A 25,743-nucleotide genomic window follows, 5' to 3' on the forward strand; every position below is an offset into this window, starting at 1 on the left:
CCAAATCCTGGCAGCACTAGGCCATAGTGACTGTGACAGAGCACAGTATGCCTGCAGCTTCCAGTTGCAGGGTGTTGTTATGCACCATAAAAAGCAAGGAATCACTAAAGCATCAAAAGTCTGATGGATCCAAAGAGTTGCAAGATGTCTCCATTCAGTGGGAAGGTAGAGGAGAGCTGCAGCATGCAAGGCTGGATATTCCTGATGCTTCAAACATCAATAAAACTTTTGTCTAATGTGCTACAATTCATTGTACTCCATCTGTCATATGATTTCCACAATACAATGTGGGGAGAGCAAAGGAAACTCAACTATACAACCTTTTCTCAGGGACACATCTAATGTATTTCCCCACTGTGGATCTACCCTGCTGCAGATACTTCCTATCTGCACTCAAAAGTAGCAAGTGGTCAAAACATTCTCAGAGCTTGATAAAAACCAAAGTCAAGTGTTTTCAACAAAATCCTCTTTGTTACCACATTCTGATCACTTGGCTACTGGAACTGCAAACCTGTTCAGAGAGATGCCTTAACAATGAAGTATCATTTAAAAATTCATTTGCAGCTGTGCATTTTTCACTTCAGTCACGATTGTGAATTATACCTCAGCTTGTCCTTGTAGAAAAGAGGTGGGCTGTCAGGGGGATGGGAAGGGGGAGAGAAAAGAAAGGAATTTCTACTGAACAAAAGAGCTCCAAGAAACAGATACAACTTTGCTGGAAGCTATTCCCAGCCCACTCAACATTTTTGATTGTATACAGACATACCAGAATCCCAACAAGGGGCATTCTTCCCAGCTAAAATATGAACCATCAGCAAATCTGACTAACACCAGAGAGAAATACAAGAACCTAGTGGAAGCAAAGAAAAGCAGAGTGAAATCATCTTACGGCTGTCCTAAACCAAGAGCTACCTCTGAGAGCTCAGTGTGGGGGCAGGCTCAAACACATGCCCAATATCCAGCAACGCTAAGCAAAGCAGGATTCCTGCGCAGTTGCTTGCTTTACTGCCAGTCATTTACATGGCACTTAAGAGTACACACGAGATACAAAACACTTTTTCCCCGCCTGTCTAGAAGCCCTGTGAAGAACTGTATGACTTGACCAATATTCACCAGGTAGTTTTACAGTGACCCATTCTGCAGGAAGGCGTGCACTGGCTCCCAAGGCCACTGAGAAGCCAAGCACTACGCATCGCTTTCACAGCTTGAAACCACAACAGAGGCCGGTGGCAACACTGAGAAAAGCCAGGGGAGAAGTAAATACCACAAGAAGGCAGGAGGCAGCACACGGCTGGGACGTTGGTGAGGTCAGGCAAAACCTACTCACAACCTAGCTCTGGACCAGAGCCTCTAACTTGAGCACTTGGGTTTTTCATCCAGAGATCCTCTTGAATGCTAGCGCTGTACAAAGGTAGAAACATCAGGAACCAGGCTACCTGCAGGACAGCAATGCTACAAAGCCAGCCTAAGTATCCAAACCCAGACAAGGCAGATGCATCTTCAAAACACGGTACCATCAGCATCTGTGCGGGGCACCAGGAAGAGCTGAGCACTTTGCACTCACCACATGCGTGGCAAGGGACCAGCACTAGAAAGCTGGCCTTGAACGCAGGTGCAGAAGGAACATAAACAGAGCTGCTCAGCCCTGCCAGGCTGCATGTATGTTTAGGTTATGACCCTGGAACAAGGAAACAATTGAATGAACAGCAAAAGCTTATTATAAATGTTTTTCTAAGGACACCCAGCAGGACCTGCCATTTATGTGTCAGAAAAACAGAAGCATGCTGACCAAAGGCTGAACTGAGAAAATCCACCTCTGAAATTCCTTCTCCCTGGAAAAAGCTCTACCCGCTTGCTTGAACTAAGCACTGGCCAGGCTTCTGATCCTCAAGCACACCCCCATGGGCCAAGGGTAAAGAACCACCAGAGTTTTGTCTCAGTGAGCAGCTTTACACTTGAGCTACTGAATGCTACATGTTGGGAGGAAAAAAATCCTCTGATCTGCTTTGGTATCTGCAAGCGGCTGTCTCAGATCCTCACTGGGACTGAACATGAGCAGGCAAAGCTTATCCAAGTACCTGGAGACACTCAAAGTCTATTTGTGAAGCAAGGACAAAGCCTACGTTAATGGTCTTCAACTCTATTAGGCAAAATAAAGCAGAATCCTGGCAGAAAGAAGATACAGATCCTGCCAGCCCGAAAGAGAAATCTGAGCACCTTAAATTCTGGCACGCTCTCAGGAGCAGCATAGGGAAGAGGTAGAAGAGCAAATAAAAGGGAGCTCAGTCCCCTAGCAAGCCACTAGCAACATGAAATATATATGATCCAGTTCTTGCAGTTCTCAGCTTTCCTTGCAAATCCTTCATTTTAAGGCAGTGGGTGCAACTTGATCGGGAAAGCAGCATATCATCTTTCTACCAGTTTGAAAGCGTGCAGGTATATTTTCATGAAAGAGGACATTTTGGAGTGATCCTTTTGACACTGAAAACTGCCTGTCCGAGAGGAAGAGACCACAGAGGAAGGCTGCAGGACAGCCCCAAGAAACTCAGAGCAGACCTTGCAAACTGTAAATCAGCAGGCAGATGGAAGGGTGGGAAGGGCCCTGGGAGGAGAGCAGGATTAGGAGTACTAGAGATTTATGATAAGCGATGCTCTAACAATAGCTTGGTTTTAAGATGGAAGCTCTTTCCTGCTGTAGTTAATCTATTTAGTCTGAATATAAATTTATACACTGGGGAGAGACTGCATACAGGACAGGCAACTCCTCGGTCAACCAAACCCAACTGTTTTAAAAACTCCTACAATACCTTCCCAGTAACATGGACCACAGCAGAGGGGGAACAGTTGCACCCCCAAGCAGCTGTCAGGGATTGTACAGTAGAGCTCTTCCAGCCTTTACATGGGCTAGATGATGATCAAAGAAGGTCTTTTTCAGCCACATTTTCTATTTTCATAATTTCTCCCCACCCCGAGAGGTCATGCAGATGAAAACACCAATTTAACTAACACCAGATGGGAAACAAGTTAAGCCATATGAATCTTTGCTTATTATATAATTACCTTCATTTCTGGTAGAAACATGGAAATGCTTACAGTCACTGGCTAGATATTTTGTACATAAACAAACATTTCTAGGCTGTTTATATTTTAAAGAAATTAAGCCCACATGGTTTTGACCAACTACTCCATTACCACACAGCACATTTATGAAAAAAACAAGTCTAATTCACAGCTATGCCAGGAGGTTGCAGACACCAATCTCCCCCAGGAGCCCAAAATAATAGTTATCAAATGTGCTCATCAACTCAGTTATAGATTTACTGGGTAGAAACTTAAGATTATTTGCACTCAGTGTTAAATACACCAAATTATTTTCTGCAGAACTCAAGGTCATTTAACTTACCTTCAATCAGCCTCAACATATCAGCAAAGAAAACAGCACTGAAATGTTCAAGCTTACTTTGGCAATGGACAGTTTCAGCACCAAACACACCAAACCATGTGCTAGAACCTCCACAGGTCACTTACGTAAAATCTACAGGGAAACTGCACGTGTACAGGTAAGAGCAGCATTGAGAAACTTACAGATGCAGCTCTGCAAACCATGCTCTTGCTATAAAGTCATTAGCAATTAAAGATCCAGTGCATGGATGCCGAATTCTGAATGGAGCCAGTTGTATTTGTAGGTGTCCCATTAGAAACCAGGAGCACACGTTTGAATTTGCATAAGAATCGGTGTGAAAGATTCAGTTACATCCCCAACAATCTCCAGCAGCTTTGGTTACACTGTCAATTATTCAAGTTAGAAAGCGCCTGTCTGACAATCTCCTTGCAAAGAGCCTAGCTCTGAAAACCTTCTTCTCACCAGAGATGACCTCCTAAAGCCCAAAAGAAGGAAAGATCACCTCCACCCCAAACATCTCTTCCCCTTGATCCACTCTGCAGCTCTGATGACAGCAGACCTTTGCTAGAGAACACACACAAGCCTTTGGACCACCCAGGGTTTCTACCACTCAGCTAAAACGCAAGCCTCTAAGCAAGGGGCTGGACTTCTCCCAGTCAGTAAAAGTCATTTCCCCAGCCTAAAGAGGAGCTCTGCTAAATTAGAAACGTGGTGCATACATTGGGAGCATGCAGAACCACTTATGGCTTCCACTTGATGACTTTCCAGCAGCAGCGCTAGATTAAATGGGTTACCTGCTCCGTCCTCATCATGCAGCAAAGCACAGCAGAGCACTGATCCAACTGAAACACAACCCCTCTCCTCACCTCCATCCGCCAAATCCTGCCCCAGTCCGCTTTACCATGTGAACTCTCAAATGCTTGCACTGGCAGAAGGTGCTGGCAAGCAGTGGCCTAAGCAGGTAGGTTACAAAGAGCCCCCAGACACATCTGCCTCAGAGGAGCTGGTAAAATCTAGCTATAACCTTACCTGAAGAGCGTCAGCTCTATACACATCTGAGAAAGAGCTCATCAGTGAGCTATTGGAGCGTTGCTGTAACAGGCAGAGGACTGGTGTCTTACACACACAACTACCCACTGCCCAGATGGAACAGTAACAAGGTCGAAAGCCCTGATTTGGCTCTCCACAGCCAGGAAGCAGCTACAATTGCTCTGCTAAGAATGGTAACATCCCTGTCCCCATTACAAACCACTGAGTTCACACAGTTGAGGCAGCAGTGAAATCAGGACACACGTGACAAGGTGAAATGAAGACTGCACGCGTATCTGATGAGCTGGAAAGTTTGCAGGATTCTCTTGAGATTAGACCCCATGTTATAGACACCCATTTTCAGAACAGCCCCTCCAGAGGCAGTCAAATCTAGCTCTGGCACAGCCTCCAGCTGAAGTGTGCTCTCCCTGAAGAAACTCAAGACCCAGTGACCTCAAACGATCCTGCTATATTTGTAAAAATGTGTGAGATGTCCTCCAACAGCCCTACGATTTTTGTGGGCTTAGGAAAGGTAAAGCATGTCTTGTCAAGGTTCCAGCCTGAACAGGGTTAAGAGTTACGCTGCCAGACCAGCTCCCTAAAAGACAAGAGAAAGGAATCCACCTCTCCAGTGTAGAAAACGAGGCTGCTCTTTTAAAAGAAAGACCTAGACCCACAATCTCAGAGCCACATGCATCCAAAGAGAAGTCATGCTTTCAGCAGGTCCAACAAGAAACTCACAAGCTATTCATAGACCAACATTTCAAGCTGGTAAAAAGCTCCCCAGACTCTCACTTCTTTGGTTCGAGGACACACTGCAAAAATATTAGGTGGGCTGCAAACTCTCTGCAGCAGAAAGAAGGCTGTGCTCCTCCACGGCTGGCCCTCAGCAGCTGCCAGCTATGAAACCCAGTGGTGAACCAGTTCGAGAAAGTCACGTACTATATGGAAAGGAAGGCTGGCTGGGAATGGCCTCAGCCATCCTAATTGTGAAACTGCACCCATACATAAATTAATGGGAGACCACACTGCTGTGTGAAAGGGCAGCCTTGTCCACCTCGCTGTGTGTTCCCACTTCTGATCAAAGCCACCTGCTAGTCTTTTTTTCTTTTCCTTCTGCATTAGGATGAAGCAGGTGGGCTGAGCACTGCAAACTGTTTCTCATTCCAGAAGAAGCAGTATGTCTGTGCGGGTTCCTCTCATGGTACGCCCTGGTAAGCAGCTGCAAGAAAGCGAACTACACTGGCATAAAAATCCTAGAAGAGCTGTTTCATGACAAGTCATTGCCAAGCTACGATGTCACCACTTTAATGAGGCCCCAACAGACCACCATGCTCCAAAGGCGCAGGCACCACCAGCTCCACATGTATGATGTGCCCCAGCCCTGGCAGCTGTTCCCTCTGGCTGACGGCTGCTGTGTGCTCCCGCAGAGGCCAAGCCTAGCTGGCTGCAGGAGCGTGTCACCAGCCTGCCACAACAGCACAGTCACGGCACAGGGTAGTGCAGCTGGGGCCTCGGCAGAGAATTCCCCACTGCAACCCACCACAGCAGGAGCCAGGACACGTTAGGAATCACTCACACAGGACGCAGCAGACGTGATACTTGTGGACCTTTGTCTGGTTCTCAGAAGTTGGGGTATATCTGCATTAACTGCATTCCCCAGGCAGAGATTGTCCCCTCAGCAGAAAGGGGATACAGACTTATATAGACTATATATAGATAAGGCTTCCTAAGAATCTCTCGATGGAGGTTATTCTCTGCTCTATATCTAGATTTGGCCTAGTGCCTGTTGGGAAACATATCAGACAAGTGTATGTGCAAACTGCAGCTCATTTTGGTCATTAATGAGCCCTGCACTAGAAACCCTTGAAACACAGGCCAGAACCACATTATGAACTCCGTGGTTTTCCCGTGTCTCCATTTGCAGCCCTCCATGTGTTTCATTGTGGAGGTAAAGATCTTTTCAGAAATCTCTCCTGCGCATGACATTTACTTACCAGCAGCAAGGAGCACCTCCAAGCCCTCACACTACAGTGGCTTTGTAGAAAAATAAGAGCAGGGAAGGATTTTTGAACAGCCAAGCTTAACAAAACAAAGGGATCTGATGGAAGGAGACAGTGTCTTTCTTCAGAAGATTTTTAACAGCAAAATAAAGTACTTCGCTGAGCAGTGAAAACATGTTTCACTTTACCCTGCACACAGGCACACGGTTGATGCCCTCCCTCCTTGACAGCCTCATGCCTTCAAACCTCCACCTCTCCCCAGCCCCAGCAACACAAAAAAATCCATCCTGGATCACCAGGTTTGTTCCTTTTTTTTTTTTTTTCCCCTTTTTAGAACAAAAGAAACTACCTCCCCAAAGCCCAGGAGGACCTGCAAGCTGTGCAGGTTTTGGTTAAACACCAGTGTTGCCTCTTCCCTACTCCCTTCCACTTACCTCCTACAAGCTCCAGAGCACCTGACTGACAAAAAAGGTGAATGAGCAGGAGAAAGGAGTTGGTTTATCCTGAGACCAAACTAGAGCTGGGAGTGGGGGGGGAGGTCCCCCACACAGCTTGGAGAACTGGTGAAAAGGTGGCTAAACTACCATTTCCCAGCAACAGCACAGCAATCACATTTATTTATTTCACTTTAATATGGTTCAGATAAGCTGCTGCAGGAGACAGGACAAGTTGATCAAAACCTCCCAGTGGGGTGCTGCTCCCTGCCCAAATGGCACACACCAGCCTTGGGGCCATTTCCCAGCACGTTCAAACGTCTGAGACAAACAGTTAACTCTCCAAACCAGCACAGAGCCTAAGGATGAGGAGCACACTGCACACAACATCAAAGTTGATATTTTATGCTAATCTGCCTGCTTACAGGAGAACAAATGCTATTTTCCTTGACAACTCTTCTGAAATAAGATCTGAGCAACCATGCAGATTTCAAACTCTCCTGAAATATCAGTAAAACAAACACTCTTACTTTCAGTGCAAAAACTCCAACAGCCACTTGGCAGTTCTGGCAGGCAGTGACTCCCACAAAGCACAGAGCCTCCAGGAGCTGCACCCAAAACACAGGTGCTGCAAGGGTGCAGCAGCTGCCCGGCACCACTCCGGGCCTGGCAAGCAACAGCATATTTTCTGGCTTGCAGACCCCAGTTTATATGTACGAGAGGCTCCACCAAGCAAACTTCACAGCATACAAGCTGCTCTGGTTTTTATTTTTGCTGCATGCTTTAAAAATTAGATTGCTTTCCCACTGGAGCACGGGATGTCCAACACTGGCATTTGAGCTCCTGATCAAAAATAGTTATCGCCCTGCAAGAAACTGCACTTGAAGCCAGACTGGCCTGCAGACTCGCAGCTGCTAGATGAGAGGGAAACAAGCAGGCCACCTCAGAAGTAAGGCACTGCTTGTGACAAGTGACACAGTCACACAAAGTGCTGCAGGAAAGGCTGAAGTGGTTCTAGAGGAAATGGGTTCCAGACTCCAGCACGCACCAAGAGAGCCCACGCACCTACTTTTCCAAAGACAAGGAGCTCGTCTCCTCCCTTCTCCAGACTCGGGCTCACCAGGCAGATCTGCAGACCCTCTACTACAGTTGCACGGACCCAAGGACACGGTCTACATGTGCAGTAGTCATCAATGACCCACCCTCATTTTTGAGGAATCCCTCCTCTGGGGCTCCTGGCTGCTGCATGCCCAGAGCTCTCTAGGCAATTCATTGTTTTAAATAAGTGAGTGATTAGCAAGGATCCACTCTCTCCTCATGAAGCTGGCTGTATGCCCTGCAAGCCTCCACATCACTGTACAGTACTATAATCCAATTAAGCCTCACCATGAGAAGAGCTTCACGCTATCACATTCAATTAGGCAGTTAAGCCTCTTATCATCTACACGTTAGAATCCATTTGGACTAAAAGTGCCCCAAACACTCTTTGGGAAGTGGCATTCTTCGACCAAGCAAGGACACACAGATGTCATATCTGGAGTCACAGGAGGTCTGTACAGGTTAGGAAATTCATATTGCTGGCTTATAGGGAGGTAGAAACACAAGGAAAATAAAATACAGTGACCAGATCCTGCCCACTCACAGTTACATGCTCTCTGAGGCTCCCCACTCCCCCTTGTCCTCCTGTTCCCTGATTTCCCAGGGAAATGTGGCAGTTCTGAAGAAGCATGAGGGGCCCAGAGGAATTTCACTCTCTTTAGTAAGTCAATGGAAAGGCAAAAGCTAATGGAGGACCTGGCAATACAGAGTCGTTTGGCAGTCTGCCAGCAATTCCATAGGAAATACCCTCCCTAGAAGGTCACCATAATGGTGGCAAAATTTGGCCCTAAAGAATTAGAAAAAGCTGCCAAGATGTGACGCAAATAAGGCCAGTGAGCAGGCCAGCTTCCTGCGCAAGGCCAAAACACGAAGTGCTCTTGGAGAAAGAAAGATTAAGGGTTGCAAGGAACATAATGGCCTCTTGTAACAGCCGAGTTGTTGCTTTTCTTTTCTTGGCAGAAAAGAGGGATGTTTTGTTGCTGGTTGATTAATCTATTATGCAAATCACTTCATAGTTAATTTGATACAGCCACAAGCTTGCCACAGAAATCATCTGCATGTTCAGAGCTGATGAAAGGTGGACTATCAACGGCTTCATTCGACAGAGCTTTTATTTCCTGGACAAGCAGCTGCAGGGTCGCCTCCTGTCAGGCTGGGCTGTAGGAGCACGGGCCAGACCTGCCAGGGAACTTGAGGGGAAGGTCCCTTGGGCACATTCACTTTGTGGAAGGCAAGGAAAGAGGCCCTTCAAAAGAGCAGCCCCTTCCTTCCACTCCCAACAGCCTTCTGCACTGCGCTTGTGCAAAGCGTCCAGATGAAACCCACGCACAATCCCTTCCAGAGACCTTTCGCTAGCAGCTTTGAGATTTTAAAACTTTTTCAGAACCGTTCTTGATATGCCCAAGCTTCACCTTACATCAGCTAAAAGACAACTCAAAATAGGTCTAACTGGAAGCTTGACTCCAACAATTCACCCAGCCTCTAGACAGAAATTTTTTTCCACTGAATACAAGAGTCCAAATTACATTCAGTAATGTCGTACAAAGTGACAAACTTAGTAACTGCTGTGATAGGATTTACATGGGGAGCATGAAGGGATCACTTGATCTTGCCTGAAGTAACGTTATTTTGGTCTTGATCTCTTCCACGAAGACTAAGGAGGAGAAACAGGATCTCCTGGCTCCAAGAATAAAGGGGTTGGTTTTGGCCACTGCACTTTACCCCAAGAATTTAATCTCTATTGCTCAGTTGTGGATGCTTTTCCTCACGCATTTCAAACATTCAACATGGCCTTAGTGAGTTTTTTTAAAGCCTATCCTGTGCGCTCATTTGTATTCAATTTCCTTCAGTGGTAAAATGTTAGGCATTCCATGCTATTCAAACAAAGTCAAAACAAAGCCTCCAAATAAGCACTTCTGAAATGTACCTAGTCATCTGAGTAATTAGACATTTTCCTAGTTCCAAATGTACCGAAAATCTAGTCAGCTCTAAAAGAACGTGCTAGCAGTTATCCTAACAAACAAGAGTTTTCTCCTAAATGTTAAAATACCAATAGATCAGGAGGTTAAGATACATTTAAATTAACATCTCTCCCTGCCTGAAGTAATCAGCTTTTTTAATTATGTAGCATCACCTGATCATAATTATTACTCTAGCAAGTAATTACTACTCTAGCTCTCACTGACCAAGAGAAGTTCCTGTTCCCAGCACAGGCACACATCCTTCATACCAAGAGGCAAAGCCTCTCCCCTCCGAGCGCATTTGCAGCAAACCCACAGGGAGAACAACCAGCCGTGGACTCCACACAGGTCACAACCCCCTCAGCACTCGGCTGGAAGAGGGAATTAACACCACGCAGGGTTGCAGACATGCAGATTGCTGGAGCGGCTCCATGCCCCAGCAGTCCTCACTGTGTCCCTCCTGGTCACGCATCCCTGACGTTGCCTTTACATGTTCACAGACCCCTCTGCAAACCACTGCAGCTCATTAACCTACAGGAAGCGACAGCGAGACAGATCAGTGGAAGAAGATGGGACCCGACACAGAGAGAGGAGCACACACCCAGGGCATGAGCAAACTGTTAGGATCCACTCAGCTGCTGTGAATCCACAGCCTCACCCCAAGCAGTTTCCATCGCCCCTGGGGATGTCCACACCAGGGCTGGTGTGAAAGTCTGCATGCTGTGAGGCCATCCCACAGCACGCTGAGCAGTAACATCCCTGCACCAGCAACCTCCTGTCAAGTCCAGGGGATGCACGTGGATTCCCTCCATGTTTCTTCACCTAGCAGGCAAGCTACAGAGGCATGCCGGCACGCAAAATGCTCAGGCAGTGTCTGGTAAACAACCTCGGATCTCCAGCACCATCTTTTCCCAGGCCTGTTCCGCAGGCTTCCTTCACATCAACAAGGGACGTCAGGTCACACCTGCTCCATGTGCAGTTTGGTCTCAATACACTCCACAGTTCAAATCTTAGTAGGAACTTTATCAAGTATGTGACAATTAAGACAGTAGCCTAAAAACCTACTCTGAATAGCAGCACCCACCCTCACCTTCTCTTGCTCCAGCAGACACCCTTCCAACAAAACTTTCCCAAGACCACTCTTCCTCTAGACAGCCTCCCCATGGTGCTATCTCCTCATGAAGCTCCTTCAAGATGGGACGGTACTGCATCCTGCCATTCACATCCACAGCTACATTAAGAGATCAGAAAGGAAAAAATAAAACAAACCACCACAAAATCCACAGAATAATTCTTACTTTTCAGTGTGAGGAAACGGAGGGAAAAAGTGTTGATTCTCTGCAGTGAGATGATCACTCTCAGTTTTCACAGGTGGCAAGGAGAACTTCATGTAATGTAACCTTCCTCAAAGGAAAATATTTCAATGCATAGAAGAAAGACAGCAGAAAAAGGTAGGCATCTCTCCCTTCTGGTATGTAGCAGTTACACCCAGATAGTGAGACAGTTTGAGTCACATTTCTGGGATGACTAAAAGAAAGTACTTGCATTTCAGAAGCACTATGGTCAAAATCCCCAGGAGCTACACATGCTGAAGAAAGAAATCAGGAAATCACTTCTGCGAATGGCAGATGAGAAAGCGAGACCAGCACAAGTGCAAAACACCACCTAACCTTGGATTTCACTCAAAACACACAATTGCAGAACAACACTATGACTCTTCGCTATTATTCTTCCTTAAGTTTAGGCATAGCCTTTTCACACAAGGAAACTCCATGGACGCACCAAGGCAGCCTTCCAGATGTTACTGACACCCCACCCAAGCCAAACGGGCTTTCAGTAAATCACCCGCCAAAGAAGAGTGCGTTGAAGAGCAGTGCTTTAGAGATCTCCCTCCCACAGTCCAGTTCTCAGCCATCATCTGGGAAGCATACACCACATCCGCATGAGGCCCTCCACCTCAACACCCACCCACACAACTTTGGGCAATGCAGGCACAACCCGCTCCAGGCGCTGCTTCCACCCAGCCCCTCCTGCTCCAGCTTACTGTAGGAGAAACAGTTTAGAAATGGGGCAAGATTTATTGTACCAGAAAGAAAAGGGAAGGAAGAAACACTCCCTCCCCAAACACATGCCCCTCTTCCATGAATTCTCTGACTTTCTGCCAAGTTCAAGCCTCTTCTCAACTAGGAAGGCTTGTCTTGTCAATAGAAACCCCAAGGGGAACTTGTAACTGGTGGAAATCTCAGAAGAGACCAAGGCAGTTCCACAGTATTTGACCACACACCAAGGCCCACTCTCCTCCACATCCTCCTTTCATGTCCCAACAGATGTCTGCTTGAACAACAAGCTCATTTTGAATACTGTTTCCCCCACAGAACAGTTTTCATCCCAGTCTCTCCTGCTTTAACACAAAGAACCTTAAATGCCGTTGTGCCACTGGAAAAATCATTACAATATAAACTTAAAATACAGAGGCAGTAGTATAACTTAAAGCTCTGGCTGAGAGGTTTGTTGCAAACCCTGTAATGAAATGCAAAGCATGGACCCAATGTAGCATCACAAGACATGGCGTTAAATGATTAGAAACAACAGAATTGAGCGTCCAGGCTCTGCACCCCTGCTGCTGCTACAGAATTCAGTGTCTGCCCAGCACAGGCAGCATAGCACACACCTCACCGTGCAATCAGACTAACACTGCTGCAGAAGTCGCAGCCTCGGCAGCTCCTGATTTCACTTCAGATTGACAAAAACCACTTGGCACTCACAGCTACAACTGCAGACCTGCCAGGCGTTGCACACCGCATGCAGCCCTTGCACACTTGCCCAGCCCACGCAGGGCAGTCCACGTCCAGTGGGGCTGTGGAAAGATCTGCTCCTTCAGTCAGCAGGGGCGGATACAGCAGCTGGATGTCCGCTTATCCCCCCGGGCTTTAGGAGAAAAGGGTACCCAGAAACAGCAGGCAAAGGTGATGGCAGCAACAGGGCTGAAACCAGAGGAACCCACCACTACACACAAACTCCCTCATACAAAGGCTGTGTTCCTAGAAGGTCCCAATTGTCCCAGTTCTCCCATCAATGCCTCAGGCCCCAGGGCATGCAATCTGAGCAGTTTCACCAGCCCCGGCTTCACAGCTTGCTTCAGGGACTCTAAAACTTCCCCCTCAAAGCCCAGTTCTGCCCCACATGCCCAGATACCCACACGTCATTTGCATCACCCAGATTCCTCCAGGCACCTCAACCAGCGGCCTGCAATTTGCTGCCCACGTGCCCACCACAATTCAAGCACCCAGGACCCACCCTAAATGTCAAGTCCTGTGCAGATGCACCCCCTGCCACAATACTACATCAAGGCAGGGCCAGTGTCCTTACACTGCATTTTCTGGTCATCTACAGATTTGCAAACAAGCAAGCTATGTTGTGAGCTCGTTTTCAGATCTGCAACTATCAGCATAAATGATAATGCAGAACTAGAAGTCCTTGACAGCGACGGACGTTTGTTTTTTTATTTCAGTTTAACAGGCAGTTACAACGTTGGATAAGATGGAAACCCAACTGCCTTCCTGTAGCCAAGGGTGCAACAGAGAGAACAGTTTTGAAAACAGCATTACAAGACGGCCTCCATGTCCTCTGTACACCACCAGGACTGATGCAAACCGCACCAGAATCCAGTACAAAAACCAAAAGTGCACCAACTGTTCCTCCAGCTCCTCCCATATAGGCAACTCCTGCAGCAAAGGGACTCCTCGAAGAGAGGCACGTTCCCCTTGGTGCTAGTCCACTTCCAAGACCTCCCGCTGCAGAGAAGAAAGGCTAAACGAGACATAAGCAGAGAAAGTCACTGCCCAACAGACACTTCAAGGTGCTGGCAGCACAGATAAGCTGTTATAAACCAAGACCATCTGCAACTGCAGGACTCAGGTTTTCTTCTACCCCATGCTATCTTCCTGCCCATGATGTCAAAGCACTACAATTGTGGGCAGTGTTTAAGCTAAGACAGCCACTGGTCCCACAAGCAAGCTGTTAGCCCTGCCAAGACAAGGGCATGGCCATCAAGTCCAACCTGCTCTCTGGATGGTGCAGAAGACAGAGGGATTTGGGGGGTTTGTAAAGCTTGCAAAGCTTTACATTCCTGCGAGGTCAGCCCGATGACTCTGTTCCCTTTTTGCTCACTTGCTGCATCCCCATTAAAAAAAAAAAAAAAAAAAGAGAAACAGGAGCACTTCAAAGATTCATCTTCGGTGTGTTTAAATCCTCAAAGGCGGCCTGTTAACGCCAGACTTGAAAAGCGCAAATTTTATAAAAACTAAAAGGGATCCCTCCTATGCAGGCTAAAAAAAGCGCCAGCAGGGATCACATCCGCGTGTTTATACACTTACACCAGAGACGTGGAAAGATTTGAGACTGGAAGCGGGTGAAAAAACAGCAGAAGAGAAACCAATGCCCCACCTGAGGCAATGGATGTGGGGCATTTACCAGGCAAAGCCCCCGTTGACAGGAGACATCACATGGGACGGTGGGGCCCAGGGAGCACAACCTGGTGTGAGGAGCTGGACACCACAAACCCTCCCACCAACACACACCCCATGCCAGGTTTTTTCTGGGGGGGCAGTCAAACACTGTGAGAGTGAGCCCCTCTCACAGACCTGATACGGAGGACAGTACTCCTCCCCCTCTGTTTTTAGACTCGGGGGGTCCTTGCACCCCACCACCCACCCCAAAACCCATTGAAGGAGTAGGGGGAGCCCCGCCCAGCGCTGTGGTAACGGTGAGAGGTGGAACAGCCCAGAGCGGAAAGAAGAGACCCTCAAATTGAGGGAAGGACAGCAAAGCTGAGGGGAAAGGGGGACTGAGGGAGCAGCCCCCGGGGCCTCGCGGCTGGTCGGAGGCCCGCGCCCAGCCGCGAGGCCCCAGGGGCTGCCCGCTTGAGGGGAAAGGGTCCGCCCGCCGTTACCTGGGGACGCAGCTCGGGCTGGAACCGTCGATCTCCCAGGTAGCGAAGAGGTTCATAGGCACGGGCCGCCCCAGGGCCCCGGTACCGCCCGGGAAGCTGAGGCGGCTCCGTTCTGCCGCCGCCGCCATGGCTGCCGGCCTGGCGCGCGCCCACCGGGCCGCCGCCGCCGCCGCCGCCTGCGCCGCCGCCCCGCCCCGGCGGGGGGGGGGTCACGTGTGAGAGGGCGGGGCTCGAGGGGGCGGGACTAAATCTCGGTGGGGGCTCGGTGGGGCGGAGCTATTGGGTGGGGTGGAGACTGGGGCGTGGCTAAAGCGAGGGGGGCGTGGCTTTGCGCATGGGCGGTGCTGCACTGGAGGGGCGTGGCCATGCAGGGGGTGGAGCTGCGGCGTCCCCCCATTCCCCCCGCTGCGGCCCCTTCTCGGCGGGGCCGTGTTGCCGCCCGGGCGGTTTCCCGGCGCGCGGCCGGAAGTGCCGGCGCAGCTGGCAGCGGCGGGACCGGATGTCGCAGCTCCAGTTTCCGGCCAGCTCCGTGGCAGGGGCGGGTGCGGGGCCGAGCGGCGGGCGGGCCGCAGCGGGGCGCGGAGATGGTGCTGCTCACGATGATCGCCCGCGTGGCGGACGGGCTCCCCCTGGCCGCCTCCATGCAGGAGGACGAGCAGGTGGGGCCGCGCATGGAGGGGGGCGCGGGCGGGGCGTCCGGCCCGGTGTGTCGGGGAGGAGCGGGCGGGGGGGCGGCCCAGCCGGACCCTCGCAGTCCCTTCTCACAAGCCGGGTGGGTCTTGCATAAGCGTTTCCCGCCCAGTGGTCGCGGGTGGGAGGTAGAGAGCTGCCTCCGTGCTGCTGGGGGTAGCTCCTCCTCCTCCTCGGGGCCCCGCTGGGGTCCCCCAGCCTGCGGGGGGGGTGGTGGTGGTGTTCCTCCGGCAGCAGCCGCCCCTGACAGCCTGTCCTCCCTTCTCAGTCAGGCCGCGATCTGCAGCAGTACCAGAGCCAGGCGAAGCAGCTCTTCCGCAAGCTGAACGAGCAGTCCCCCACGAGATGCACTCTGGAAGCAGGAGCCATGGCTTTCCAGTAAGTATCTGTAGGCATGATGGGGGACCAGGCTTGGGCCGCCATGGAAATAAGTGCAGGCACTTCTGGGTCAGGGTGTTAGAAACTGGGCAGCCTGAGAGAGGGTGAGTTATTGAACTGTCTGCCCTGCTAGCTGAAGTGCAATAGCTGCTAGAAGGGGAGAGCATGTGAGTTGTTACTTCTTGGCACTGCTGTCTGACACTTGTTTTTCAGCCAGGTTCATAGTTCTGCTTTTCCTGAAAACAATGTAGGTTCTGTTCCTTTTAAGGTTTTTCTGTTTGTTTGCACCCTCTAAGATGCTTTCAGCACATCTTCTGTATCCCCTGTGTCTCATCTTTTTTAAAAAGAGATGTCCTTGGTAGAAACAGTCTGGCAGTACCACCGTGACCTCCTCTTGCAAAAGATTTTCATCTCTGTGTATCCTGTGAGAGCGTACCTCTTCGTGCGTCACATCACATGGTGCATCTCTGAGGTTTTTTTAATTATTACTTCCTTAATGTCTTTCATCCTGTAGATTCAGTCTTATTGTTGCTAAATGTGTTGGGTGTGTTTAATTCATTTTCTAAACTGTTTGGAAACTCTCAAAACACCTTTGCCTTTCTCCAGTAGTACACTAATAAGGGAGCTTGAATATAAAATACTGAAAACTTACAGAGAGTGCAGGTCAGACATCCTTACTCCCTAATCAATAGCAAGGGAACTGGAAAGGCAGGAGGAAGAATTGACAGTCAGTGAAAGGCAGGAGAGCAAGCTTATGTTTGAGAAAGGAAATGCTTCTTTATGTGACATGTAATTACCTAGCAGAATAATGCTTGAGAACTTAATCAAGCCCAAGATCTTGTCAAGAATCAGCATTATGCTCTTAGCAGAAATAATTACATTAGAAATCTCTGAGATCAGGTGCCACATGAGATCACCGAGATAGATATGTGCAGTTTTGCCAGCGATGTGCCAGGATTTCCCATGCTTGGCACCTCTTCCACCACACTGCTAGCAGCGGGATCCCTCTGGTGACCGGGTGCGTGTTTGTGGCTGGGCGAGTGGGAGATGGCCTTTGAATGCAGGGCAAGGTTGGCTTTGGGTCTCTGCTTCTAAAACAAGGACCCTTTAACAAATTTCTTGCCCTGTCCCTTTCTTCAGGGATTCAGCAACATGAAAAGACAGGAACGGGAGTTTTTTGAAAGGCAATCTTTGGCAGAAGCCATGAAGTTTAGAGGGCAGCTGTTCTTGTGGTTGGCTTACATATGATAACTGCAACAAGGTTCTTTGTCTTTTTTTCCTCTTGGCTTTTGGTTGCCTTTGATAGGGAGTTATAGTGGTCAGAGGATGCACTGATTAAAATAGTCTGGCTATCCCTATCTCCTGTCAGGTTTGGGTGTTGTTGCTAGAGTTAACTGCAAAGTGCTGCCCTGCCTTGTTTTGTTTCTAGAAGTTAAAACTTTCTAGAATTTAAAAAGTCTCTCATCTTAAATGTTTCCATGGCACTGCATGGGTGTAGCTCTGACTGGCAGTGATCCTGTGCAGATCCTAGTAAATGCCTTCTTGCGTTGCTTCCATGACACTGGTGAAGCAATGTCTGGGAAGGCTGTGCCACTCGCAGTGCCTGGGAAATTGAAGCCTCTTAACGGTGGCTGTAATGTCACCAGCTCTGACAAGGTGGGTGGACTTAGGCAAGCCTGTGTTTTGACAGGTTACCTGCCTGGCAGATAGGTGGGGAAAGGAGCGTTTCTTCTGCTGTGTTGAGTTAGTCTCTAGACAAGTTCCACAGGAATTGGCAGCTGCTACTGAAACGCACTCAACTGCTGCCTCTTTTAGGGCGGGACCTATATAAAAAGAATTCTTTCAGCTCAGAAAACTTTCTGTGCTAACAGTACAGGAAGGGGAGGAAACGGGGATGTTTGAGATTGAGTCTAAAATAATGCTGACTGGTGGCCATGCGTTAACCCCACACGCCATTTTTTTTCTGCCAAATCAGAGTTTTGACTGCTGAGGGCAGCACAAACCAGGATAGAACATTTTGTGGTGCGAGAGTTGCAAGTGTGGCTAAGGATATTGCTGAACTTGCTGAGGTGATGTTGAATATTTTTAGCTTGATCAATTCAGAGAAGAGCCTAGTCTTACTGAAATGTGAAGCTTAAACTATGACCGCTGAGGTGATTTCTGTCAAATGTAACATTTAGACTTTGGCTCCAAAAGCTATGTCACCCTTTCAGCTACAGCACTCGGTGTACACAGCTGTGCAGGTACAGAAACACTGCTGGAGTCTGTGCTGTCAGTCAGTAGTTGACCTTTGGCTGATGAATGGCTGAAGTGGCTCTTACCTGTCATGTTGACAACAACCCTTGGCCTTTGCCACTGTTACCACGATAAAGCTTTTCTCTCTCAAAATGTCCAAGATAATAAGACACTGAGTACACCTAGTGGGTGTACTGAGTGTGCAGTAATCAGAGTGCAGAATTCAGCAGTGGCAAACGGCAACACCTGCCCCTTGTGCGCGTACACTGCCGAGCAGCTGGCGTGACCGGGTGCTGTGCTGGAGCTGGGAGGCACACACAAAGCGTACAACCGAGAAGCCCAGCTGTGCGGGAGCTCTGCTCTGATGTGGAACTGAGGTTGACAAAATCATCTGAATCCAGGACAGAATGAGGTGTACTTGCTGTCTGCAGTGCTGACAGATCAACCTTCCATCCAACACATCTAATATCACACCAGGAGAGAAGCAAGTGGGAAATACAGCTGAAGAGCTCCAGGCAGGACCAGCTGGCCTGAGCAGACATAACAGAGCCGCACTGATGGGGCATATTCCTCAGACTGCTCTCGTCTTGAGAGTGCTGCTGCAGCTCTTGGGCAATACTGTCAGAATTGACATCTGATGCAAGTTTTCCTTATTTCATAAGATTTTTTTTCTGAAGTCTTGCTGGTCATGACAGTGGCTAAATCAAGCTCCGGGTGATGATTTGTAGCAACTCCAAGCTGCCAAGCAGGTTTCCAAGGGTAAGGGAAGAAGAGAGACATGTTGTACTGTAGGATTAGTCTTACACAGTGATGCCATCCAAGCTGAGTGACATAAAAATGGGCTCGTGGGGACACACTTGTGGAATGGATTATAGTAACTGGAGTTTCTTGCTTCTGGTTGGAGTGGATCGGTTGTTATTTGAAGGCTGGTGGGATTCGCACACAGGCCATATAGAGAGAGGAGAAATGGATACTCCTGAGCCCAGAAACAAGTTGAGGGTGGTTAATTCAAAGCAGTGGGGTATCTGGAAAAACAGTGTGAGGGGGAAGTTACTAAGCCTGATGCAGCTGTTAACAAAATTTTAAGCTACTTATTTAACTACACTGAGTATAACCTACAGTGCCCTCGTGACAGGATCAATTCTTTAATACACTGTTAATCTTTATGCTAACTAGAGCGCTACATAATGGTATTATGCAGAAAGTCAAAAGAAGGTAGCATAAAAGTAGCATTTAAATTCCACCAATTAGAACAATATAGATAAACGTTCAAAAGTGTATGCAGGGCTATCTACTGTCTCTGCTCCCTTGTTTTTGGTGGAAATATTGTTGCCTTTATTTTTCTATTGGCTAAATGAGGAGGAAAATGTAGTTGGGAATGTGCAGCAGCAGACAGTTGTAGTGAAGCCTAAATAACCTCAAAATTGGTTCTGTCTTATCCCTTATTTCAGTAGGCTTTTTAGCCGAATTCTAATAAGAGGCCCCTGTTCTCAGTGCTGACGGATGCACTGGAGCTCACACTGAAACAAGGTCAGCACTAAACCTCTGCGAATAAACAAAGATTAGGTGCAATGGGGATGGGATGAGAAGAGGAGCTCTCTGTGCGTTCAGCTGCAGAACAAACCAAACAGCACTGCACAGCAAGAGCAGCTCCTGTTCCAGCATACGTTTTGGAGCTCCTAACCTCTCAGCCGAAGGGCTGGTAGCACAGTCATCCTTACCCATGGCAAACCTATAGGGGAAACCACCAGAACCCATCCAGCATCAATATTTTTCCCCAGCTGCCTTTGAGGTCATGCCTGTGGATAGCGACACCCCACCCAGCATGTTGGGATACCCAACAGGCTGGTGTTGGGGGGTAAGGGGACACCCAGCCCTCCAAAATGGAAGGCAGGAGATGGCAGTCACTGGGTGGCCTTTTAGCATGCTGAGACCAAATTCTTGTGTGTGTCCTAATTTCAGAGCAGAGTTCCCTGTTTGTGGGCCTCAGGTATTTGGCTGTGCTGTGTTGTCTTAAAGCTGTGCTTGGCTCCCCTTTAGTCTGCTGGCAAACTTTCTTGTGCTCCCCTCCCACTGACTTCAGGAGGGAGGGTGTCCTCCCTTTTTTACTCCAAAATTATAACTCTCTTGTTGCTGGTATTTTGTTAAGCTAATGATACTCACTGGTCAAATTTTGTTCCAGTGAAGTCAAAGTTCAGGGCTGTTGACACAAATATAGGGTCTAAGGCTACAGGAAAATTTATTTTAGGTAAAGAAATAATAAGCATAATAATAAATAAATAAATAATAAAAAACTTTCTACAAAGGTTTACACCTGATCCAGATTTGGCAAACTGGAAGCCCCTGTACCCAGTTCTTACTGCCTCATAGGAATAAAGATATGCAGGATGGTGTTTGATAGGATAGATAGGATAAAGCAGGATAGATAGGATAGGTTTGATAGGATAGAGCAGCCCTGCGGAGAAGGATGTGAGGGTATTGGTGGATGGAAAACTGACTATGAGCCAGGAATGTGCGCTCGCAGCCCAGAAAGACAACTATACCCCAGGGTACATCAAGAGAAGTGTGGCCAGCAGGTCGAGGGAGGAGATTCTCCCCCTCTCCTCCACTCTCGTGAGACCCCACCTGCAGTGCTGTGTCCAGCTCTGGGGCCCCCAACATCAGAAGGACACGGACCTGCTCGAGCGGGTCCAGAGGAGGCCACGAAGATGATCAGGGGGCTGGAGCACCTCCCCTGTGAGGACAGGCTGAGAGAGTTGGGGGTGTTCAGCCTGGAGAAGAGAAGGCTCTGGGGAGACCTTATAGCGGCCTTCCAGTACTTAAAGGGGGCTACAGGAAAGGTGGGGAGGGGCTCTTGATCAGGGGGTGTAGGGATGGGACGAGGGGTAACAGTTTTAAACTGAAAGAGGGTAGATTCACATTAGATATGAGGCAGAAATTCTTCCCTGTGAGGGTGGTGAGGCACTGGCACAGGTTGCCCAGAGAAGCTGTGGCTGCCCCCTCCCTGGCAGTGTTCAAGGCCAGGTTGGACGGGGCTTTGAGCAACCTGGTCTAGTGGAAGGTGTCCCTGCCCATGGCAGGGGGGTTGGGACTAGATGAGCTTTAAGGTGTTTTCCAACCCAAACTATTCTGTGATTCAAAATTGATTGATTAATGCTCTGTCTGCTGTTCTTTTAGCTACATCATTGAGAAAGGAGTGTGTTACCTGGTACTGTGTGAAGCTGCATTCCCCAAGAAACTGGCCTTTGCATATCTGGAAGACTTGCATTCAGAGTTTGATGAGCAGCATGGCAAGAAGGTGCCAACAGTCTCCAGGCCCTATTCCTTCATTGAATTTGGTGAGGTCCCTCTCCTTGTGGCTAGTTAGGACACTTCTAGCTGGGGGGAGCAGCAGCCACAGGCTCCTCTCCAGCTTGGCCTATGGAATTGACAGTTCAGCCTCTTCTTGGCACTAGAGAAGTGGGCGTTTTAAGCAACAGAATATAGAAGTGGTAGGGAAATGGTAAATGTCCTTTGTTTCAGATTTCCTGCTTTAAGCCTTTTGGCCTCACTCCAGTGAATATTTACATGCAGTCTGCTGGCTGTCTGAGCAATGCTCCCGCTCCTTTGGCAGCCAGGCTGCTCTGTGTTAGGTGAGATTCCCTCTGATAGCCCCCTCTTGTTCCAGATACCTACATACAGAAAACCAAGAAGCTCTACATTGATAGCCGGGCGAGGAGGAACCTGGGCTCCATCAACACAGAGCTGCAGGATGTGCAGAGGATTATGGTGGCCAACATTGAGGAAGTCTTACAGCGAGGAGAGGCACTTTCAGGTACAGGGAGTGTCCGATATTTGGCTTATGGTTCCTTGTCCCCTTGTTCACCTGGGTGGGTAGAGCATACCGGAGGGAAAGGCTTGCTAATCCCTGAGCCTCCTGAGGAAAGCGGTGGACTCAGTAGGTGTTTCAGTTGGATCAGTTGCATCCTGAAGCACCTGGCAGGTACTGGTGCTTCTTTTGGGTGAGACCAGCATCTCACCAGCTTGGGTGGCTTTCGTGCCAGGAGGACAAGCACTAGAGCGCTACAGATAGACACAGGCCGTGCTGCCATGTGAAACTGCTGTGCTCCCAGCTGCTCCAGAGAAACTTGTACAGTTAATGTAACATTTGGGGAACATCTGGTTGGGTTAATCTTGGTTAACTTCTCTCCCGTTTTCCTTTAACAGCTCTTGATTCCAAGGCCAACAGCTTGTCCAGTTTGTCCAAGAAGTACCGTCAGGATGCGAAGTACCTGAACATGCGTTCCACTTACGCCAAACTTGCAGCCGTAGCTGTGTTTTTTATCATGTTAATTGTCTATGTGAGGTTCTGGTGGCTGTGAGTTGGTTGCAGTCACGGAAGAGGGAAAGCCGGTAGCCTGGCAGGTGTATGTGTGCAGGACACTGTTCACGGGGGATGTGCATTAGAATCCACACAGGACCATCACCTTCACTGGAGTGTCCTGGAATTGTTAGGTGACACGTGACTACTACACCTCTTAGTGAAGCCTAACAATAGGTGTAAAGGCTTGTTGACTACAGGCTTTTCCTCTGAGGCAGTTTGCACTAGGGTACTGCAGAGTTTGGCCTCCCACGGTTCTGCCCCCCCTTCTCGGGCCGCACTCTGGGAACAGTCAATCTGTGCAGTTTAGCATAATCACCTTGTACGTCCTCCTGTTGAGTAGCTCTAGTGGGAACTGGACTCTAATGAACATTCCTTGTGTTAGCAATGTTTGCTTTTTTAGAATCTGGGTCTGCAGTTATTTTCCTTTTTTTTTTTTAAATACAAGACTCACCTGTTTGAAGGCAAATACTGCACTGTACATATAATAGCTTTCACCTCTGTCAGAATAGCTATTGTTGAATTTTCTGTCTGACATCTTGGCTTGTTACACTTTAAATTGCTTTAGGAAGAAATGGATGTTAAATTATGCCTTAAAATACATTCTGTCTAGTACTAGGAGGGGCAATGAAAGGCTTCTGTGTTACCTATTCCTACAAAATTAAACTACAGGTTTATAAGTGTCCATTTCCCCTCTCCTGACAGCTGTGTATGACAGTATGTTTCCATGTGAACAGGGTGTGTAATTCAATGCTGTTGGAGCGGGCACAGTGCAAACTATGTCAGGACTCTATTTTTTCCCTTCTATCTGCAGATTCACTACATTATTTCCTTCCTTTTTATAACTATGCTTTCCTTCCAAAATGTGTCAAAACTGCCAGCATTTCATCTCTGGGATGCTTGTTTTCTTTCTCCCTCTTCCCCTCACCCAAAACAACCAAAAAACCAAAACTCTGAATGTTGTTGTGAAGAAAAGCAGTGTTTCCTTAAAGAACACTTTAACTTTACATGAAGGATTCAGAAGGATAATTTTAAAGCAGTGGAATCCTTTGGAAACACCACCTTTTTTTCCTGTGGTCACCCTCTCCCTACCTCACTTGGGAAGTTGAAACTGTAAGTGAAGAAAAACTCATTATGGGGCAATAGTATATAGCTTCTTATGGGCCAATCTATATATTTCCAGTGTAATGTGATTTTGTTTTTTATTGTTTTGGTCCACCTGTGCTAAAAATAACATTTTACTGGTCAACTTTTGTTTTTATTTAAAAAAAAAAAAAACACAACAAAAAAACCCACAGCTCAGGCACTCTTCTGCACTCAAGTGTCTGCCACTTGGTAGGAAGCAGGCAGTGTCACAGAAGGAAGTTTCAGGACTCCGGAGCACCTTTTACAAGCACATAATCTTGTGTAGTTCTGGAAGTATAAACTGTGACCTGGAAGTGTTTCCTGCCACTGGGTAGGGAACAGGGAACTGTTGTCTTGTCTGGGAACCCTACCCAGCTTGGCACCGTGTTGGACTGGCAGGGAAGCAGCACTCGTCCACCAATAAACGTAGCAAACCTGATCTGCCATGTAGTCTAAAATCATCTGGTTTCTGCATGATGCCTCCAAGTGTTACTTTGTAGATTGCTTTATTATTATTATTATCATTATTTTTAATCATTTTAAGTGGTGTCCCTAACAGATGAATGTCCCAGTGATGTAGGTCTGTGTAATGTAGGTGCTGGAAGGTGAGCAGACACCGACCATACGTGGATTGTCGTGATTGAGGGGAGTGATATTTCTGCAGCGAAGGGCAGCTTGGTGAGCAGTTGCCTCCTGCAGCCCCAGTGTCAGCAGTGAAATAAATGCTTCTGAAAAATCCCCTCTGCAGCGTGGAGTTTCCCGTGTCTTGTTTATGTGATCTCGTAGGACGCTTTCTCTCCTTCCAGGGACACAAGCGGGTAAAGGCCCCATAGCTGAAGGCACCTGGGATAAGGACACCTTTCTGGAGGCAGAACTAGTTGAAAAACATGATGCTGGCCATTTTCTGGCAGAGACTATACCTTGCTTATAGCAGCTGTCTCTCCCTGCTGGCATGTTTCTCTGCCTGCTGGCTGGGGGCAGGCAGCTGCCTCAGCACGGGCAGAACCTTGTAGGTGGGTGGGCAGGTTTTTCTGTGGACGGTTTTGTGGCAATGCTGTTCCCGTGGGGGTACGTGAAGCAGAACAAACCGGGAGTGGGGCGTGTGTCCCCCATGGTGTGCATCAGTGTTAACAGGGCATGGAGCTGCAAATGCTGCTTGCCTAAAGACGAAGGCGAGGAAGGCTCCTCTCCCGCAGGCCAGCGTGGAGCTCCAGGGAGCACTACAAGCAACTCCCTCGTGGCGTTCAAAATGGAGCCCCTCTTCCTCCCCCGCCCAGGGCCCAGGTGAGGCTGATGTGCTGTGTGAGGGAGCTGTAGGCTGGGTTTTCTTCTGCTGGGGGCTGCCTGCACCTCCTGAGCAGCCAGGCGTGAGGTTCCTTGCTCCAGTCTCGGGGTGAGAGGAGAAGCCACGGCTGGTTTCTCCACGTGTGAACCGATAGCTCGCTCGAGGCTGGGCTGGGCGAGCACCCGTGGGCTCGGGGACGTGCCCTCCACAGCGAGCCGTGGCAGTGGGTGGCCGTAGCGGTCGGGTTGCTGCTGGCTCGGGAGTCCCGGTGCTGTGCGCTTGCTGCTGGCAGGGGCCCAGAGCTGGCCCCGGGGCCGCTGCCTGCAGGTGGCAGTGCCTGCGCGGCGCAGGGCCCTGCCCAGAGCTGGGGAGACCACGGGGCTCCTCCTGAGGGCACCCCCGCCTCGTTGCAAGGCCCTGGCCTCCCCCACAGCCTCGCTGGGCCTGGGCTGCCTGCCCATGAACGCGGGCATCTGCCTGCAAGGGCTCTCGGACCGTGCCACTGGGACGCTGCCACCGGACGGTGACGCTCCCCAGCAGGGGGTTTGCCCGAGTCACCTTCTGCCCAACACCCACCTCATCTCTGTTCCTGAACTGTCCCTCTGCCTCCAGAGGCTCTGGAGCAGCCTTTGCCTGTGGGATTCCTCCCCCCCGGTTCCTGTGCTTGGTCCCCTCAACCTGGCAGAGGCCGAGCGGTCTTGTCCCACACCAGGCAGATGCGGAGCAGAGAGGGGAGCGGGACCTGGGAGCAGCACGAAGTCCAGGCACCTCTGCGGCACCCGAGCCCCTTG

General features: G+C 49.0%; 2 protein-coding genes across 11 annotated transcripts in view; one reads left to right on the plus strand and one right to left on the minus strand.

Annotated features, from left to right (window-relative positions):
* PACS2 (phosphofurin acidic cluster sorting protein 2) overlaps window positions 1-15,084 on the minus strand; it is an 82,883-nt gene extending 67,799 nt beyond the window's left edge. For 8 of the 10 annotated variants that reach the window (XR_012624172.1, XM_074832823.1, XM_074832820.1 and 5 more), the window contains exon 1: window positions 14,880-15,065. Coding sequence is in view for 8 of the 10 variants with exons in the window: in XM_074832823.1 (XP_074688924.1) it covers window positions 14,880-15,007 (128 nt within the window). In the remaining 2 variants the exon portion in view is untranslated. Of the gene's footprint in view, window positions 1-14,879 lie in introns of all 10 variants that reach the window. The other 2 variants (XM_074832822.1, XM_074832821.1) reach the window with 2 other exon arrangements.
* A 290-nt stretch (window positions 15,085-15,374) lies between these two features.
* SEC22B (SEC22 homolog B, vesicle trafficking protein) lies at window positions 15,375-24,414 on the plus strand. The gene is made up of 5 exons (XM_074832824.1): window positions 15,375-15,538; window positions 15,838-15,947; window positions 21,360-21,520; window positions 21,850-21,996; window positions 22,389-24,414. The coding sequence occupies exons 1-5, from the start codon at window positions 15,464-15,466 to the stop codon at window positions 22,541-22,543; spliced, it is 648 nt and encodes a 215-aa protein (XP_074688925.1). The 5' UTR covers window positions 15,375-15,463; the 3' UTR covers window positions 22,544-24,414.
* Window positions 24,415-25,743: the final 1,329 nt, after the last annotated feature.

The sequence above is a fragment of the Strix aluco genome, chromosome 8, assembly GCF_031877795.1.
Source record: "Strix aluco isolate bStrAlu1 chromosome 8, bStrAlu1.hap1, whole genome shotgun sequence".
Classification (NCBI taxonomy): Eukaryota; Metazoa; Chordata; class Aves; order Strigiformes; family Strigidae; genus Strix; species Strix aluco.